Below are 21,882 nucleotides of genomic sequence, written 5' to 3'. Positions count from 1 at the left end.
GCGCGGGGCAGAATCCGGCTGAATGTGTCGGCGGAGCTCGAAACTCCCGCGCAAAAACTTCCCGGCGAGGCAAGACGCCGGCTTCGACGAATACTTCCGTCGTCGGCGTCTTTAAAATCGACCAACGCCGCCCCACGTGACATAATCCATTACCTTAGACGACGCTGTCAGTCCACCGTCTTCGGTACACGAAAATACCGGCGGCCATTTCCGTCTTGGCGTCGCATGTACGCCCCGCCAAGGCATCCAGAGACATTTCTCTATCGTCCGATGGTCGACAGTCTTCGTTTGCTAACCGTCCATCCGCCGTCCCATCAAGGGATTTCTACCTTTTACCAGAGACCGTCTGCCCCGAAATTTTGAAATTCGAACAGTTTCGAGCGGTCATGTGTGATTTTCTAAACCTAGAACGTCTGCGAAACGTCGAGGCACGTTCAAACTGGGTCTTGTTGACTATCCTACGGTAGAACGACGTCCATTAAGGAAATTACATTGACTTTTTCTACAACTGCGAAGCTAGTGTGTTCTAAATTGGCGACAGCAATTTTTATTGAGTATTTCGCTGTGGATAACAACTGCTATGCTATTGCTTTGTGTTCTTGGGTATAATTAATTTTGTATTAGACTGTAACATTAATTCGTCCCGTTTTGTCAGATCACGAATATGCTTTGAAACCGTCGTGATAGATATTTTTAACATTTCTGCAGTATCACGTGTTGTTATATGATGATTACTGTTAACGAGGGTCTTAATTCGTGCAGAATCTGTCGTTGCAGGACGTCCAGAACAGGGTGCATCTTTCAAATGTATAAATCTATCTTTAAATTCTTTAAACCGTTTCCTACACGTTGATTCGTCAATTGCATCGTCTCTGTACACACCACGAATTTTTAGACATGTTTTTGACGTATTTTTAGCTTCGCTGTAATAAAAAAGCAAAATATGACGAAAATGTTCTTTATCTCCAAGCGTTTGAAAACTTTTGTAGACAGTAATAGGGACCACCGATTGTAAACAGACTTTCGCAGAAATAATCATTGAAATCTAAACAAAAAAAGAGGTAAAACACAGTTGCCAATGAATCGGCAAAGCATTGTTACGCAATTAAGTAACAAAGCAGGTCGAACTTATGTTATAATCAATACTTATCGAATAAGACATCTTCGATTTTTTATTCAAAGATAAACAAAATAAATGAATAAACAAATTTAATATATCTTGCTCAATAAATATAATGTTAATTATATCCAAAAACAAACCAAAGGTACAGCATTTGGTCACCCCACTATAACCAGTACCCTAAGTTCCATTAAACATAACTCACAATCTAATTACTAGAAAATCAGCTGATTTGTCCAATGTACATGCGTTGGTATTTTTTATGAGTGTTAATTATGTTTGTTATATGTTAAATATGGAGAATTTGAACAAAAGCATGTATAATTTTATTTTATAGTTAAAAAAGTTCCTTTGTCTTAAACTGATTTGAAAGGAAACAACTCTAAATATCCTGCGGCTTTTATTGTTTTCTATTACGAAGGTATTGTATTGCGTTGTTATGTAACTTTTTTCTGCGGCAGATTGTTACACTGAATATTATTTACCTTTTCCTAGACAAATACATATATCGAGAAACAATTTCATAAAAAGCCAGTAATTTGTCTGGAATTGAATAGTATATATATAGTTCTTACAGATAAAGGAGGAAATTAAGTTCAATCAAGAATTTTCAATGATTTGCAAATCAGCATATGCGAATCTGAAAATATCGAAACAAAAGCTCCTGAATTCGATTTTGGTTCAAAATTCTTCAATTTGGTCGAACTCTGAGAATATTTGAGATCTTTTCGACTGCTCATTAACACGATCTTTGATTAAACTATCTCTCAATGGAGATTGATGAATGGGAATTGTGTATCAGTGAATTCATTGATATGTTTTGATCTGACAGAGGGCATGACTGACAATGAGCACGTTTGATAGCGTGTACGCTAGGACTATCGATTATATGCACGTCTGATGTGTGTCTGCCTTGAATGAGAGTTGACGGTATTATCGAAGTGACTTTAGACTGCTGCTTAGTAAATAAAATTTAACGAGATGGAAATGGATCCATAATAAAGAGACAGCGGATATTTATGCAAAATGAAATGTATCTTTGTTAACTGTAAGTGACAGAAGTTAGATAAAAATTTATTTCTTCACTTAATATTTTCAATATATCAAAGACAATACGACAGTATCCTTCAATTCTTTTAAAATCTTTACAAATACATATTTCATCTATTTACTTTCGCTATAAATGCACAAAATCCGTAGTCTACTAATAAACACAGCTATAGTTATAGCTTTCGATAATCAGCAAATTTTGAGGAGAATGTGTGAGAAGATGTACAAAAATGGACATGAATAATATAAATAGACTCACGAGATTTTTCAAGACTGTGGTTTTTATGCAATTATGGCGAAAACGAGTAAATGAAGCATAAGTAGTAAGAAATGTCTATGCAGTTCCTTGCTATCGATGTACAAAATATTCATTTTACATAAACGCAGAACTTATACGTATATGCATACATTTATAACAAAAATGATTGGATTAAATACAAACCAGTTTTTATTGGTTAATGTTTTTGCATTTAAGGAATTTAAAGATACTGTTCCATTATTTGCAACTCATCAAAATTATTGAAGTGCGAAATGAATGTCTATGTAGCTCTTGTATTTTATAATGAGTAGAGACAAATTTTATTTTCCACAACAATTCTCATAACTAACAACACTCATAACTAATGACTAAATAAATCTCAATAAGATCCATAAAGCATTTAATTGAAACTATTCAAAATTTTGCAACAATGTTTAGACTTCGATAAAGCTCGTAGTCTGACTATGAAGCTCGCAGAATCTGACAGATAATCTGGAATTTTAATAAAAGTTCCAGATAAAAAATGCAAAATAGCCTGAAAAGCACAATGTTAATCGTAATATTGAACCATTTTTCCACGGGAAAGTTTCTGAGTGAACGTATAATCGAATGACTTCTCGCATGAAAATTAATCTTCGTGTTGACTTGATCGTCAATAACTAATTGGTCAGTAGAATTACGCACTTTATTAGCGAACCATTTACAGCAATGTTGGTGCGCGCCACGCAGGCTGCCGTCCGCCGAAAATTTCGAGCGTTGTTTATGACACGCCGAGCAGCATCGTTCGCCATTATGGTCGGCCGTTAACGTTTAATCACAGGGGATAGTCGGCGGTCAGAATCACTTTACGCATGGCGCAGCCGATCGCGTTCAGACCTTTACATCCCGATCCGATAATTACTCGGAGCGATTTTAACGAAGACAGGGCGAACCGTTTTGTTTGAAGAGCGTTAGTACTTCTCGCAAATATTGAGCGATGCTCTTCGAACGCTAGGGAAACGGGGAATAAGCGAACGGAGCCCGTTTATCTCTCGGTTCGGCTCCATTTCTCAGTCGAGGCGTCGTCCCGTGGAAATTTTTTAAACGTCGAAAAAAGATCCGCGTGGCCGCGTCTCGCCGATCGTTCCTACGTTCCTCGTGGTTAATAACTTTCCTTTCTCGAGTTGCGATTAATCACTCGGAACGCTTCGACTCGCTGCTTTTTAAAGGGGCACATACTCTCTCGTCGTCCCAATCCACAAGTTTTCCTAATCGCTTGCCACATTGGAATGGGGAAGATCTACGAGGCAGGTCTGCAAAGTAATAAGACTGATGCGATGTAATTTCTTATATTTTTAATTGAAATATCTCGAAAACAACCCATTTTGGGGAAAAATGTTAAATATCAAATTTATACGCGATTATAATTTCTTTTTGGCTTCTAATAAAGTAGGTAAAAGTGTAGTCTTCGCATCAAGGTATATTAACAACAACTGTACGAACATTCACAATTTTTACACACGCACATCCCAATTAAGTTTGCTTATAAGGTATTTCGCCTTTCATTTGCTTAATTGGCAGTTGTTTTAACGACATCCAATGCGTCCAACGTTGTCGTTCACTGAACAAGTCACTCTAACATACATATTTCTAGTAGTTTATGCGAAATAAGAATTGCCTATGTTAATTGCAGGAATAAAATAAAATTTCTTTTAATAATTGTTATATGTTGAAAACAATATGACAATATCCTACAACTCGTCTAATGTCGTTATGGTTTTGTATTTCACTTCAACATTTCATCCGCAGTCTAGTTATAATGTAACCTAGCAATTTCAACTATATTTTCAAAAATTGAATCAGCGTCAAATTGTTATGAGCTGTTAAGAATGTTGTATTTTATTTTGCAACTGTCCGGCGAGAATGTCCCTTGAAAATCATTTATCGTTGTTTAAGATGAGTTAAATTGCAATATAACGTTGGTTATTTCTCGTTTCTTTTTTAACACCATTTCTGTTGTTGTTAACTTGCAGTCAATGCAGAATAAAACAAATTAAAATTTGTGTTCTGTCAGTTTTGCTTGTGTCACCGTACATTTCGTAAGCGCGCGTAATTGCTAAAAAATAGCCGGTTGGAAGGTTAATCAACTTAAACGCGGACGTTGTAACGAAAACTATGGTACGGAAAATTCGAACTGCTAACGAAATTATGGTGATAAATGTAGCAGCACTCTCGGACAATTTAAGTTAGCTTCCACGTTTTTGTGGATGCAACTTTTTCGAGAGAAAGTCAGCGCAATGACATTGTCAATTTGGAATATTCTATGATGTAACTAAAATAAATAGCATATAACGTTGTCTATCGTGATTCGTGCCGTTTTCTCGATTTCTTATTTTAGTCGAGTTAATTATGTTTCGTCTAGTATTAAAATTGTCTAAATCGAGCTATCAAAGAAAGAGTATTCGCGTTGATTGTGAAACCATGTGTGCAAATAACTTCATTCGCGCCGTATTTGTTTCGTCTTCCTCGTCAATTTCATATGAGATACATCACGAATTCATTCAAAATTATTTATCTTGTTAAATCTGTACACACATGTCTTAGTAAATGATTTAACAGAACATACTTTCCACTGCAAAATACAAACGTTAATTGTATAAAACGGTTGAAAATATTTTTGGAGGTTAATCATTTAAATCTTTAAAAGTGTATCTACTATTAGTGTACCATCTACTACGAAATTATAAATTTCTAGTTGCAAATCAGAATTCTGGAAACTTAAGGAAAGATCCCTGTAATTAACCAATGGAAATATCAAGCTCGCGCGTGATCCTGTTCGAATAGAGTAGACTGCAGATTTGATGCACTTATAACAGAACTGAATAGCTGCAATTTTAAAGAGTAGAGAGAGTAAAAAAATGGATAGGTATCGATACATTGCTTTGAACCCACTATAATTATTAAAGAAGGAAAAAGGTTATGTCACTAGTGATTCTTGCTTCAAATGTAGACAAATTTTATTTTGTCTCTTATGATATACAAAGACCATAATAAAATTAAACAATTATAATGGATTAGCGCAAAAAGTAATTTTTAAAAATGTAGGAATCAGTATTTCTCACATGTGTTTAGGATATATAGTAATTTCTTCTTAATGTGCGCTCAGATTGCGCATAAAAATGGACAATTTGGGAAGAGGAGATACGATTATTCGAGCGTTTCATCTCGTTTTTATAGTTGTTGACAATCGGCAATTATAACAACGAGTCGCAAGGCTCGGATAATTGTATCGCCTCTTCATAAGTTGTCCATTTTTGTGCGCAATCTGTGCGCGAATTAGAGAGAAATTATTGTAACGACTAGTCGTCTGTCGACCGGTTACCTTCGCCTGGTCAGCGAAAGATCTAGTTGTTAATCCCGATCCCGATCTATCCGATAGATCGACACATTTTCTCCTATAAAAATTGCATTTTACATAATTATCTCACCCACATATCGGTGACATGGCAATCGAAGTGTTAACGGGGTAATTACGATACACTTTTTGAATAGTGCAATTATGATGTACTTTATTAATACTATAAATGGAATAAATTTTATTAATAGCATAATTATGATTCATTTTTTAAAAAACTGTGCTGAATCGATTTTTGTAATTCAAAAGTGAATTTTAGTGATAATTTTAACACGTTGAATGCCACGACGGTTTTACAGAAATTGTCCGTGGCGCCACGACGGATTTTCTTTTATGTGATACATATAATGTTGAAATATTATCTGCAACAGATAAGTTACAGTGTATAACCATGTTTGACATGTTAATTGCGACAGGAGTCACTGTTTGAATTGACGATGGTAGTAATACAAAATTTTAGATATTGTCATTTCTTTTAAATTATATACATATATTTCTATCAGTTTGGGCGCGCGGGTCACCAGTGGCCTCCGTGGCATTCAACGTGTTAAAACAGTACAGGCCGATGATATGCCCATCTAAGCCAATAATTTTTCATAATAGGTGACTTAGTACTTTTATATGGAAAATAACGATTAATAGGTGCATCGATAAATACGTAAAAAAAACGTGATTTCATTTAAGATAAAAAAGTAGACTTCCGTACGTCCTCTACGCGTCCACCCGGGAAAAATGTATCTACATCAGATTATGTGACCTCAAAAGCAATCAAACTTTTATTTGTAACATTATTCCGTATCATCAATCATTTCGGAGATGTTCGGCTGGATCGATTTAAATGGGACACCCTACATAAAAGAAGGGAACAGGGATCGACGAACGGTCTCTATAGTCTGCACCATCGGGTTAGGTGTCGAATGAATTCAGACATGAGATTTATTTTGTAGACGTATTTTTGAACCTATATTCACCTAAGGAAACGTGAAACAGTCGATTCAAAATGATTCATATTAGAATGTTCGCTTAATAATGTTAACGGTGTATTTAGTAAAGGAAAATAATTTTCTTACAAGTATCACATCGCATCACAAATTATCTTGGCAATTGTCGAGTTTGGCTGTCTTTCCCAATTTTTCCCAATGGATTACGTTTCCATCCTCTCCACAGATTTCTCATTTAATTGCTAAATGAAAACTGTTTAAAGAAAATACCGTATCATAATATCTAGAATCGAGTGAAGCCGTGTTCAACTGTATAATTACCATTTTGCCAAATGTCAAGCGCACTTTTTAAAAATACATCCAACAGCCGTCGGACCGAACATCTGTCCTGAAACGGAAAAACGAGTAGAAGTCAGGTACTGCGAACAGCTATCGCTTTGTGAAACGCGAAATAATTGGAAAGAGGCTAATCGGACGGCGCAACAAAAGGAAGAAATCAAAGCGACAAACTTTTGTAACGATGGAAAACCGACTTTGTAAAGGGTGGCAGATGTACGAGTACGCGCGCGTTACGTTAGAACGCTTCCATCCGGCTGGTCTTTTATTTTTGTCTCTTCTTTCCTTTCCTAGTCAATTTATTCGACCGAAAAAACGTTTGTGGAACACGAGATACAAAGCGGAGAGGATTAGTGGAAAATAGTTGTCTTTGAATTTCGGCTGAATTATTCGGTCAAATCTGTACGTACGTACGGACTTCTCGAGTATTGCGTACGAGCAAATAATTTCATACCCGTGGACGTCGTAGTTGCGTTGCTTATGGTTCGTAAAAAAAATTGTGCTCGTTTGCAGGGAAAGGACGATTCCATCGATCGCCAGCGAAGCGATGAAATATTTGTCAACGCCGCGTCGGGTATCCTGACCGGCGCGTTTTCCGTGCGCTTCGCGTTATTTAGTATCTGCGCGTAAATATACCGTTCGTCGGTCGATGGTTTATTTATTCTTCTTTTTTTTCGTTTTAATGGCGAAAGGCAATTCCAGGTGCTCGAACAAAGGCTTCGTGATAATGTCGTGCTGTCATTTTCATAGAGAGATTTCCAGGGGCGCGCGGCGCTGGCTCGCTTCCATTTTATTTACAACGCTTTAGCGAGGGTGCGAGCGTACGCGCGCGCGCGCGCATGCTAAATATGCGAGCACGGGGCCAGCAGCAATCACGGCACGGTAAATAATGTCTTCCTGTCGAATTACCGAGTCACAAATCGTGTCGGGACAACCGTCACGCTCTGTTTCGTATCAACGAATTGACGGCTCGCCATGCCGCGTACGACTACGGAAAATGCGAAAATTTCAGTGCCACCGTAACTGTGTGCCGCACACCTACACCGAGTACGACGCACCCATAAAATTTATGATTACTATTAGCACAGTAAAATGTTTCAATAACGTAACGCCAGTGCTGTGAATTATACGGAAGAACGCTTCCATAAAATGTTCGCTGAATGTGTAACAGTGTCAATTAATAATTTAAAACTTAGAAACGGTTTTTACATGGGTGAACGGGTATTGATATAAATATTTCGTCATTTCCGTACATATGGCCAATTTTGTACGAATCCGAAATATTATTAAACGGGAGATTCATTTTATCAGTCTTGGAAAGATTTACAGACGCGCATGTGATTCAATATTTAATACGCGGATACATAGAATAGTATAATATATATAGTAATTTCTCCCAGAAATGCCAAATTTCGGATTGCTGTGAATTTCCCTGTGCTGATCCTACGAATGGACGCGAATTTCCGGAAGACAACACAAAATGGTCTGTTCGAGTGTGAGTCAGTTAAGAAAAACCGAGGAGCTGCAATCGTGGCATGTGGCCTTTGAATTGCCTTCGAATAGTGGCATATGGCCTTCGAATTACCTTCGAATAATGGCATGTGGCCTCCGAAGTGACTTTGAATCGTGGCATGTGGCCACCGAATTGCCTTCGAATCGTGTTATGTGGCAAAAAATTAGAAATAAGAAAGTTAAATCATCGTTTTTATTCTAGTATTACTATGTACAGTAAATTCTCCGTAATTGACGCTTAGATTGTGCACAGAAATGGACAATATGGGAAGAGGAGATAATCGGTAACCACGAAAACGAGCCACAAGGTTCGAATAATCGTATCTCGTTTTCCAAATTGTCCATTTTTGTGTACAATCTGAGCGTCAATTAGGGAGAATTTACTGTATTCATTCTAATGTACACCGGCATGTTGGCCGCTGCCTTTTTTTGCCGATTGCCCTGAATTTCCACAAAGACGAGGAGCGAGGCTCGAATAAACGCAACTTAGTATTCTCAGATCTGCCTGTTTCTATTCCAACCTCCGAACATTTCTCGGAGAAATTTCTGTAATTGCTTTGTTTCCTATGCTTATTGACCTCAATGTTGACGATGAATTCATAATTGTGTCACAAAGCTGCCGGATTATGAAATATGACACAGGGGAGATCCATACAGTGGCCTCCCAATAATTACGAGACGCTCTTTTCTGTTTTGGCTGTGCAATGCGGTTAGTTTGCATTGTCAGAGATTTCGGACCAATTTAATACTGCATAATATCTACTTTCATCCAAATTAAATTATCAGTAGACAAGGACAATGAATATGGAATAGCTGTAGCGCCTTCATCGAGAAAATAATTTGATTGGCAATATATGAAATGGAAAGAAGTGAAACATCAAATTAACAAAAAATATAGATAAACTAGACAATAACTAGACAATAAAATATAGATAAACAAAATAAAAGTAAAGTACCAGGCAATATCACTTCTTTTAACTAGACAGTAAAGGATAAACGAATCAAATAAACGAAATGCAATTAAAATACCGAATAATATTACTTTAAAGTAGACAATGAAGAATAAATATATTAATAATATTACTTTATAGCAGACAATAAAGAAGAAATGATTCAAATAAACAAAATATGAATGAAGTATCGAGCAATATTACTTTATACTAGACAATAAAGAATAAATGAATCCAAATAAAGGAACGATGATACAAATACGAAGTTCAAGAATTATCAAGTTCATACGAAATCCAAATATGGAAACAACAATGAAATTCGATTTAATTGTTGTTGAACGTGATAACATTCCCTCGTTCCCCGTGCATATTGAAAGTGTTCTTCGAGATTTTGAACTGTACGAGTCAGTATATTCGTGGTACGTGTGCGAAAACATTTTTTTGCAGAATGCAGGAAGTCAAACGATAGCGAAGATAAGTTACTCTGTCCAATCTTGGAGGAGCCTGTGACGGGCAACAAGACGATCATCCATTTAAAAAAAGAAGGCCGGAAGAAAGGAGAAGTCGTTTCCCCGAAAGAACCTCGGATTCTTTGAGCCCGTCTCCGCCCTCTTTTCACGCGACTGCTTCGCAAGCTTGCGATATTACATCGACCGGATCTCTGGTCGAAGGAAAACGAACGAAATCTCCTGCTGGCGATCCGCAAATTGAACGTTGTAACCAATCAACGGTGTAATACAATCTGGCACAATACGTTGTCCGATATAACGTGTAACCGACCAGAAATATTTGGAAAAGTACGCCTGCTCGTCGATTTGCTCTTTGTCCGTCGAGACGTAAGCTTCCCTTAGAAGTTCCACGAGAAACGAGAGGATCTTCGGAACATTCTTTGTTACTGATTGCGGCAGATCATTCAGAGATCATTCCTTTGTTCGAAATTGCTCGAAAAATTGATCATCATTTTAATATGGCACTGAAACACGTTTTATTTTGCCAGCCTTTTCATCAGATTTCGGTATTATTCAAAATGTTTCGTATAGGTATTTATCTAGGATAATTATTCGAATTATTCACATAATTCTTTGTTCGAATAGAGGTTGTAGAATTATGCGAATAATCGTTGACTGTTTTTGTTATTACGTAATTTTGTAAGAATACATTTATACGAATACACTCAGGATCACTTTTATTCAAATCGATTATTTTCCGTATGAATTCGCGTACGAATAAATTGTTATTCGAATAAAATCTTATTCGGATACATTTTTATTCGATTGAATATTTATTCGATAGTATCAAATAAAATTGTATTCATTAGTTTTTTTAATTGTTATTTGTCATCGTAACAAAATTTTGCCCAACTCTGCTTTTCATATTATAGTCCACAAGAGACTGTTACAAATTTTAATGCTATGTAAATTAGAGTCGTAACAGGTATACGCGTGTTTACGTGTTTGTGAGAAACGAAAATGGACATGCATAAAACGTATAATAAGATTTTGTATATCTCTTTGTTATACTTTTATTTAAGCTCAGCCCTTCATCGTGAAAGCATATGTTTGCTTAGCACCACTTTTGTAAATTATGTTACGCATGGTAGAATTTTAGTTAACGCCCGCGGTGCAATTACCACGTTCCATAAATATATGCATTAAAACTCCGACCATTAAAAATAGAACTATATGCAGCACTGCTCGTAATTTTGGAGTGACTTTTCACTTTCAAAAGGTAGGATACTGCGTTTGAATAACATGAAATATTATCGCATTGCATTCCTGTAGATTAGACGATAACATAATTGAACGGATTCCGAAAACTCTTTCACTCTTCTTAATCGAATTACTATCTCGCACAATTTTCCGCACTTGACGGTAATCAGTTACATTTATGATTACATTTACAGTTATATTTACGTTTACTGTTTTACATTTTACGATATCAACACATACTTAATTAGAAGCATGTCACGAAAATTGCATCTTCACCACATGATGAAATTTATGCTGCCCACAGCCGTTGCTAACAAACGCCAATACTTCGTAATGAAATTATAGAAATTCGTTTAATTTACGGAAATGTGTCCGTACGTGTCCTCTTTCCTCCCGAAAAGAATCATTTTCACGTGACCGGCTCGTTAATTACCACTGAAATTCTAACCCGCAATGAATATTCTCCGAAACGAGCCCAGATTCCGAGCATTTCGCCAACGGAAACCTTTCAGAAGCAAAATAAAGCCAGCATTATTAAAATAATAATGAGGTTTACTGTGTACCAACGAGCACGAGTGCATTCGACACCAATCCTTGGTATTCTTTAATCAAAGACCAAGGTTCAATAGCGAGGCCGCAACAAGGCCATTCCACGGAGGGTGCAATCTCCTCAACTGTTCGTCATACTTGACAACTGGGTCACCAATAAAGCGTTCCTTGGAAGAAGGGACGAAGAAATGCATCGGGCAGGCCGGCAAATCCACGCCTGCATTCTGTTGCCTGCGCGGCCTGCTGAGAGCTCGAAGTGGCGGGTATCAGCGATATATCGGGCAGCGGGGCGAGGTTTCCGATAATCGGCTGCGGATAGGAACAAGACGACAACGAACAGCCGGCTTGGCTCGGGCTCGGGCTCGGGCTCGGGCTCGGGCTCGGGCTCGGCTTGCGTACAATAACACCGGGGCCGCAAAACGGGGCGTGGCCATTCGGCAGTGGTGCATCCTGATTTACGCCGTGAGCAAACAGCCGCGCAGCTCCGGGCCTCGGTTATTGTCGGCTCTATAATTTGGGGTTAATTCACTAGGCGGCACTCGAGTTCAGGCGTCAAACCGCAGATCGATAGTTCCGCCCGCGTGCAGGGCTTGTCATGTAAATGTTGCGTGCATAATACCCCGCCTTGCGGCGTGCCAGGATCATTTCCACGGGACCTCCGGCCGGTTCCTTGTGTGCGCCACATCGTGGACGCACCTGGACCCGAACCTCTGCCGCGTCGAGCCACGCCGCCGTTTCCAAATTCAGCCCGCAGGTAACTCATCACGTGGGCCGTTCCGCGAATTTGCGGCCGCATCTCTGCACGGCATCCGAATGACCTTGGCCAAAGCAGATTTCGTGGTTCACTCGGTGAACATCGCTGGCCGCGTAGTCCAGACTGAAAATTGTTGTACTTCTGGTTCCCAAACATTTGGTAAAAACCAAAACGAGGTTACACTTGTTCTATCCGTAACTGGCGCAATTTCGGATCTGCCGAGTTGCAGTTACGACAGAGATGCTGATTTTCTTGTAGCGTTCCGCAGGGAACGAAGAATAGTGATTGAGAAGGAAAGATGAAATGTGGTTCGAAGCGTTCGACAAACATTAAAGAACTCGTGCAAACACGGTCTCTTAAATTCAAAATTGGATTGCTAGTTTTTACGAACAGTGCATGGTTTCGAGTCCAAATCCGGTCGTAAATCAATGTCATTATCCTGAAAAGCGCAACATTATCGCTTTATGGCGATTTTACGACCTCGAGATATCGTTCCTGTAACTATACAACCGATGTCTAGAACTGTGGATACATCGTGTCCTGGTTTTATTACGACTGAGAATGACGTTGTCATTTTTTAGCTCTTTGCACTCCTCTATCCCCTCTCGTGGGACATCATAATTCTAGCATATCACTCGGATGTCCCCTCTCGTGGGACATTAAAGTTTATTAGTGATTACGGCGAATTGAGTTATTTCAGCGCAACTTTTTGAGACATGCATGTTTCCCTGAAGTTTTCTCTTGAAATTGCACAAGAAATCAAATCAAAATATAGTAAAATTACTAAGATATATACAAGAAATGTCAGCGGGTTTTGACGAGAACGTGAGAGGCCTGCTCACGACGGTCCGAGCACTTCAAAGACGCCACTTGAAAAAAGCGATAAGGCAACTTTGTAGAAGAAAGATCGGTATGCGAATATAGCACGCACTGTATAGTGAGATTTATAATCATAAAATCTGGAGGGAAAGGTTTTCAAAGCTGAACTCAGTCTGGTTTGAAGCGTCGAGCGGTATAGATAGATCAAACGAGTGAGAAAATCGGAAAAGTGATTTTTCTCTTGGTAAATAAATTGTTTGGTAAAAGTTTTTTTGGTAAATATTATCTTGTGAGTTAGTAATAACAATTAGAAATTTTCAACCTATGTATTTATTCATATTTTTTAGCAGAACAATGGCAAAACGTTCAAACACGAATGAGTCTAATGACACAAGTAGTAGTGAAGATGAGCTCCAGATAGACGTTTATACAGATATGTTAGAAATGTTACACAGAAATGTTACTACAGATATGTAGAAGGTTTTCTTCTACAGTTGGTCTATCGTTTTGATAGCAGTGATAGTGATATCGTCCAAGCAACAAGGCAACGAGAGAAAGAGTTCGCATAGATAGCGATTACAACAACAAAACAAAATTATAAAACAAACAATAACAAAATTATAGAAAATAAAATATTGATTTTTTTGCAAATTTCTCGATTTCAGCCAAATTCATATAAGTCCAATATCATTATAATATTGTTCCGTTGTATGACGGAACCCCTACAAATCAAACGAGGAAAGATGTTGTCCTCGAGTCAAACATTATTGACCATCTACGCCCGTCCCTGGGAAGAGGAAAATTGCCAGATGTGGATAACTCAGGGACCGAAGGCCCTAGGAAATAGCATATTTTGGACAAAGCAATCGAAATGCCAGAACACCCGTAGCAAACAATTTCGTTGAAAGCCATTTCCGTCGTCTATTCAAGTATTTCTTTTATGACCCACAGTTGGTCACCAAATGTCAATTCTAGCCGTTTTTTACGAAATGCATGTTCCACCGAGAAGAGGCATTTTCCGGATCATTGTTTGCTACGGCCTATCCTTGGGACACTCGGATTACTTCGCGGGCGTCACCCGAGGGCACGAACACTACCTGCGGGTGACCCTTAGTTTGGGGCGGTCACCTTTCTAATTTCGTACTCCAATCAGTCAGGGCGACCGTTTCCCTCACTCCTCGCAAAAAATGAATAATCCACAAATCCGACTGTCCCAAATTTAGAACACACCCACACCGAACTTACCTCCGAGAAGACACAACACACAACATTCATTCTACCATCAACCCGAACACGGAATAGTCTACTCTCTAAAAATTATACTCTATATCGATGTGAAGTTGAATGTTCAAATATATTCCAAGTTAAAGAAACGAAACTCAGCTTATTATCCCTAGCATCTTGAAAAGTCATAGGGAACCGCGAATATCAATTACGCGGAAAAACAAATATGTTAGTTCCAAAACCATACTAAATAATACGAGGGTCTGTAAATGCCCGTTTATGCTGAAAAGTGGCACTGAGTAGCTGGTAACCAACGTCCAGAATGGTTCGGAGTGCCAAGGGTTAGTTATTTATTTGACCCTAGAACTGTAATACAACTATACAGTACAACTATACAATACCGAAGAACTCCATTTATGCGAACGAAAGTTTCGTCAATATCCTGTTTCTTGAATCCTAGCTGAGCTCTTATTATTAGAACCAGTACCGAACGTCACTCCAATTCTACTAAAGTCAATTACATAGGAGGCGTTCAGCTATTGTTATAATCCGAGAATTAAACAAGACATCTGATTCAATTCACTTATCTGAAGGTGAATAGTCGAGTTAATTGACAGTCAGTCGTCTCCAATTAACACTCGCAGAAGTGACGATTGGGCGTTCACGCGTAGCCCCACGTTTGGGTCCAGAGTGACCCATGATCTTACATATACAAATATTTTTAACCAAAATTTTGTTATTATTATCAACATTATTATTATTACTATTATCTTATCGTACTCTTTTTTACATGGTAGTTACATTTGCTACATCTGTTTCTGTATTTGTTATCGTTGCTCTAACTTATGTTTGTTTATACAAACAACAGACGGTATCAATTTCAAACGATCGAAGCAGGTCCCGAGCTCTGAGTCCGGAAAACCCCGGACGGGATACGGCAAGGGTTGAATGAATTGCTTAGTAATACGAACTATTTGTCTCTCGACGAGTTTACAAAAATGGAGTTTTACTGTATACAGTGATCCTTTTAAAACGTAATAACTTTTTTAAAACTTAACGAAATGGTTTGAATTCTTTTTAGACGATAGAGAGACTAGTCTACTAGACGATGACCAAAATGCCTTCTTTTTTAATTTTACTATTGCTTGAGATGACAAAAAAAGGTAAAAAAACTCTCGTTTCCTAACTTTTTTAATTGAGCCCATATCGGAAATTTAGAAAATGTCTCTCGTAAATCTCGGTAACTTACATGCATGCTGAAAATTTTATCGAAATCAGTTGACATTGTTACGAGTTCCAACAAATTAAAGATGGAAAAAATCGCAGTTTTATCACGATTTTGACCAAAAACTGGAAGAAATCTGCAGTTTTTTGAATCTTTCAACGCCTGTAGCTTGACTCTGGGTTAACCGATTTCGATCAAATTTCCAACACTCATATAAGTTACCAAAAATTACGAAAGGCATTTTTTTTCATTTTTGTCATAGACTAGAATAAAAGAGTTAAAATACAAGAGTTTCTTATTTTTTTGTCATTTCAAGTAATAGCAAAACTTAAAAAAGGCATTTTGGTCTTGGTCTAATAGACTAGTCCCTCTATCATTTTAAAAAGATACAAATCGTTTAGTTGAGTTTTAAAAAAGTTATTACATTTAAAAAAATGTGTGTAGACTTTTGTGGTCCACTTTAGGTGCATATCTCTAAAGACTACACTAAGGATAACGTTAAAATACAATGGTAATACTGCGTTTGCGATTAACTTTCAAGTGGTGACAACTGTTTTAGTGTCACTAATAGTTTATTACATAAACTAATAGTTTGTTACATAAAAATGACTTAATAATGGCGACTTGATGTCGGATTGACTCCGAATCAATAGTGGTGACTTAGTGTTATCACTATTGATATGGAGTCAGTTTGACGGTGAGTTGCCATTATTGATAGAAAATCTATTTAACCTAAAGCTAAGAATCAATTTGACATCAAGTCACCATTATTGATACCGAGTAAATTTGACATCACGTTAACAGTAGTGTTATTAAAATAGTGGTTGAAGGCCAATCCTAAATGCAGTATTATCGTTGCATTACAACTTTATACTTACCAAAAAGAAACGAAACCCAATCAACCTAAAGAAATGAGTTGCACACAAACTTTGGTTGGATGTTACGTCACAACGTAATACAGTAGAGACTCCCTTATCCGAATACTTATTTTCACAATATTCTGATATCAAAACGTTCTATCATCTAATCATTGAATTATTAGCTAGTAGAGAACTTGTATGAAATTTTTAGATAATAGAATATTTATAATAATGAACCTTGAGATAAGAGAGTCTCTACCGTATTACGGAACTTCAACTTAACTTTGACAATAGTAAGATTTTGAACTCTGAGCCGAACTACACTTTCCGGAGATTTAGAATAAGTCCCAGAACTTAGGAATAAGCTAATCGTATTTTCTAGTAATTACAAATACATTATTTACTGGCGATAATTGCTTTAACCAATGGAAATATTTACCAACGCTCGAAACAACTGTTATGAATGATAAAAGTTCTAGTCAATATTGATTCAATTCACTGTTTCATAGCTAGTTATTCCGGCCGTGTCTCGGTTCTATATCAGTTCTATATCGGTTATATGCCGATACTATATCGGTTCTACAATTGATTTTATATTTGTTACGCAGGTCTCGTTTCGTTCGCTTGAAATTAGAATTAAAACGTACTTGAAAAGCTCATTTCTTAGTGTATTACACATTCTGTGCCTTTGTACAAGTCAAAATTGGTAAGGAACAGTTGTCGATCGAACCTCACACTTGAATAATTTAACTGTAGTGCAGTCATCGATTACTTCGAATTTCTTACATGACAGTCTTCACGATCTTATAACAAAAATTACCTTACATTTGAAGCAACTTTATTTGAGAATCACGAAGATAATAAGAAAATGGGTTTACGCTTCAAAATGAATCGAGCACCGTGCAATATTAACAGGATAAAAAAAGGAGGTGGTGAACCAATCGCCTTGACGCATGGCACAATATATCAAAATCACATTGCAAAGTTGGCATAATACTTAGAGACTTCATTTCATACTCGTCTCGTGGAACTATGGTTTGAAAACTAAATTGCAGGCTTATGTAATATATTATATGTATACAACATACATATAATTATATTGATTATCGTATGTGTTAAGCTGATTAATATTGTGAAAAAAATCTAAAAGAAGTATATAATTTTATTTGTTTAAGAAGAAGTACTTCTCGAACCGAATCTATTCAAAACTGCGTTAAGTAAAAGTACAATTCGCGATCAATTTGAATTAAAATTTCTACGAGAAGAAATTTTCGAAAATTCAAGAGACCCCAATACGCTGGCATCCTTAACAGAAATCAAGTTATTAAATACGGTGTAAATAGATTGAAAAATTAAATGCAATCGTTTTTAGCGTAATCGTGAGACTTTCGCAGAAAAAGCTTTATAGGAACGTTGATTTATACGTGATCATTGTGCATCAGCTCGAGATATGGATACATAACATTATCCCAGATTTCCAGCGTAATTCAAACAGATTTCTCGTAGCATTTTAGAGCTGCTGTTGGATACGCAAGAAGGGAACACCTAATCGTAAAAGCGATGCGCGCAATTCTCGGCAGCGAATTCATGCGAATAATCTACATGCATTTACCTGCTTATAGTGTGTATCCACGCACCATTGAATTATTTCGAAATCTCGATGGGTACTGAGCGAATTCCAGCAGGATCGATTTCCCTGCTGAAATTGAAACACGACGGTCTGCCGTAATGTTACTAGATACGTCATTTCATTTCCAGTAGAGGGCATGTTGACTGCGCCGCAGAGACAATTGTGAAGTTTCTCGAATTACAATTTCATCAGATCCGATAACGACGGAAAGTCGATGTATAAATACGCGATGCCTTTTCGTTGTTCGATTCGTATCGAAAACCGGAAACGAGATATTAAGGAAATTGTGTGTAAGGGTGAACCTCGGAGGGTGGTCGGCTGGAATTATTTTGATGTTATCAAACCAACCAAAATTTGTTTATCTGGTACAATATGGTTCAAAGATAGTTTCAAACAGATTGTAATAAATTTTGCTTTTTTATGTGAATGTAGCAACGCAAAGTTAAAGATAAAGAATAGAAACTCTGGAATGGAACGAGTTGATACGACAAGAGTTGACCATGCAATACAAAATAAACAAGATGTTCGTTCGATCAACAACAAAATTAATTTAAGTTGATCGCTAGAACGCGGATTTTATGAATTGGTGACAAAAGTCGGTAAGTCGAATACAACACGGTAAATGCTGGGGAAAAATTTAACAATGCTGTATGATTATTTTCGACTGGTTAAAAACGTTAAAAACAAATTTTTATTTATTTCCTGTCTGTTACAACCGAGATAAAGAACTTTTATTTTGTTCAACGATCCGCAGTCTGTTGATTACATTCCCTGGTAAATCGTTATGCATACTTATTTATAATTTATGCGCGTATAAATTGCTTAAAAATTTAAGAACTACAAACTATAATTTTGTTCAGTAAAGCGAAATTCTCTCATAGAGGACGATCAGATAAAGAGTACGTTTTACAAACAACAAAGTTTTCACTTTACATTGTATACTGTATATCTCGGATTATCATCACCTTTCTGAATATCTGACCAAATGTCAAAGTTTCTGTGATAAAAATTATTATTTGGTAGATAATAACAATTGTCATAGTCACGTGCACAAATCATCTGGTTTTCATTTCACAGAATTTAGTTACACAATTGTACGAAAAATTAAAATTTATTTCTGGGACTTTTATTTGAATAGTTGTCAACACTGAACCTACCCTAAAAAGTAACTGATCGCTTTTTAGCGATGAAAAGATTATTTATTTAGACCTTTCGCTGTTTTTATTATAATGAGTACAGTAAATTCTCTTCAATTATCCCTCAGCTTGTAAACAAAAATCGACAATTTGTGAAGAGAAAATACGATTAATGGAGCCTCGCGGCACATTTTTATAATCACCAATTGACAACAATTATAAAAACAAACCGCGGGGCTCGAATAATTGTATCTTCTCTTCTCGAATTGTCCATTTTTGTTTACAAGTTGAGTTACAATTGGAGAGAGTTTATTGTACTTGGTTTCAGCTCAATCATTTTCTGTGAAAGAGTCTTTATAATTTCTGCAATTTTAGTGAACAAAAAATGTGAAATCGGTCATTTTGATTGTCTCGATAGGTTTAATATTGAAACCTTACTGTCTCTAATATTGCCTATAATCGGAAGGTTTCAATTGTTAACCGTACATTTTGCAGACGCAGCGCCGCAGCTTCTCCATAAATTCATCGAGCACACCATGCAGCAGGGTCCCTCGGTCTCTCTGAAGTGCGTCGCCACAGGAAACCCGACGCCGCACTTCTCTTGGACCCTGGACGGATTTCCTCTACCACAGAACGACAGGTACGACTCCTTGCACCCCTTGTTTCTCCGACAAGGTCTGTTAACACTTAAAGCGCCGACAGAGTATTAACCACGGTACCTTCTCCGATGGCGAAGTTCGGTGAAACCTCGGCTAACAAAATCTACTGTTAACTCATTTCGATGATATGTCGAATGTTCTTAATTTAATTAAGCGTATAATCTTCATTTTGCATTAATTTTACGATTTCTCCGACGATCCAGTCGCAATGTTATATTATCTGCGACATCTCCTTTACTAGACCAATTAAAAAATTGAATTTTAAACGAAATCATGATAACCATAATTGTCAAAAAAAAAGAGTAATTTTTCTGCATAGAGTGTGGTGTATATTTTGTAAGTCTAATGCGGCGAAACATACGTTATCAAGTTTTTGCACAATTTATTGCACAACTTATCATTTTGTTTTTGCACAATTAATAATTCTGTCTCGTAGTTGTTATTATTTGATTCAGACTTCTAGCGGTAATGATATCATTGAAAAGTTGTGATTTACTTGTAACCGAGAAAAGGTGTCCTAAACTGATTTGTGAAGATAAAATGTGTCGTCCATTCTGTAAACGTTCTTTTACGTAAACCTTCAGTCTTAAATCTAGTAATGGTTTTAATCTCTGTGGCAACGAAATATAAGAGCGATGATAAAACAAATAAAATTTACGATCTGAACCTGATATTAGAATATTAACAAGTTATTAAATTGGAGAAAAAGAGTAATGATTAAATTGTGCATCTCTTGTATTTAGTACAAAAATGGATAGGTGCAATTTAATAGTGTAAATGAATTCAGTTTATTCGAATCATTAAATCAAGAAGGAGACTTCCACTTCGCTCCCGTTTCTCGCAAATGACGCAAATAATTTTAATTCCGCATAAAAATACGCAGTCGAATTATAATGCTCAATGCAGAAATTCGATGTTTAACTGTTTGTAGCTCCATGTAACTTTGTTGTAATATACTGATTTGTCATGTTTTTTAAATCTAATTTGACATTTAATCATAACATGTCGAAAGTAGTTTGTTCTGTTGTTTCTCCTTCGTAATCAATGAGGTTATGCATCATGATTTTTATTCTGACTTCACAAATCAGAATGAATTTAATATTTTGTAAAATTCTAAATTCGTTATTAATTTATGTGCAGAGATTGATATTTGCTGTTTTTGAGTTATGTAGACTTTTTAATGCCAATATGAAATGCTTTGCTTATCGATTTATTTATTGAAATGACAATGAAAATTCGAGCTGTATAGGGTTAACAAGACGATCTTATTAAGTGAACATGTGAAACGCTCATCAAACAGATTCGTTGGTGTTAAGAATTAGATGAATGACACGGGTACCCAGTCACGCGTGCTCTCTTCAATTCGAGAGCAATGTTACCACCCACAAAAATCGATGGATGGTGTATACACAATTATTTTCGGCTATTAAACCGCGGGTATTACGGTCGTCAGAAAATCAGACCGGCTTCCCTGTTATAACGCTGTCCTCGTGGGAACGGATTCCTCCCCGCAGGCTTCGATTCTCTGAACCAATTGAGGGGAAAATTACCAATCAACCCGGCTCAGTCTAAACTTTTTAGAGCCGCTCGATTTAGAATGATAGATTTGACAGGCAGCCGTATATGCTATTTGATAATGCCATCGAATCCTCGATCGCGACCACATTTTTTTCATGTAGCTTGGCCGATTAAACTTTTGCCGCGCCATGTAACACGTTAAAATAAATAATCGACGAAAACAATTTAGAAATTATG

The 21,882-nt window shown here is 37.0% G+C and overlaps 1 protein-coding gene across 4 annotated transcripts in view; it reads left to right on the top strand.

Moving 5' to 3' along the window:
* Positions 1-21,882, top strand: part of LOC117227247 (cell adhesion molecule Dscam2) — a 424,317-nt gene that overhangs the window by 328,510 nt on the left and 73,925 nt on the right. For all 4 annotated transcript variants that reach the window (XM_033482337.2, XM_033482339.2, XM_033482336.2 and 1 more), the window contains exon 8: positions 19,964-20,108. In XM_033482337.2, coding sequence (XP_033338228.2) covers positions 19,964-20,108 — 145 coding nt within the window. The remainder of the gene's footprint in view (positions 1-19,963; positions 20,109-21,882) is intronic.

Source organism: Megalopta genalis, chromosome 3 (assembly GCF_051020955.1).
Source record: "Megalopta genalis isolate 19385.01 chromosome 3, iyMegGena1_principal, whole genome shotgun sequence".
Taxonomy (NCBI): domain Eukaryota; kingdom Metazoa; phylum Arthropoda; class Insecta; order Hymenoptera; family Halictidae; genus Megalopta; species Megalopta genalis.
Note: the sequence above shows the minus strand (reverse complement) of the source record. Positions and strands in the feature narration are given on the sequence as shown.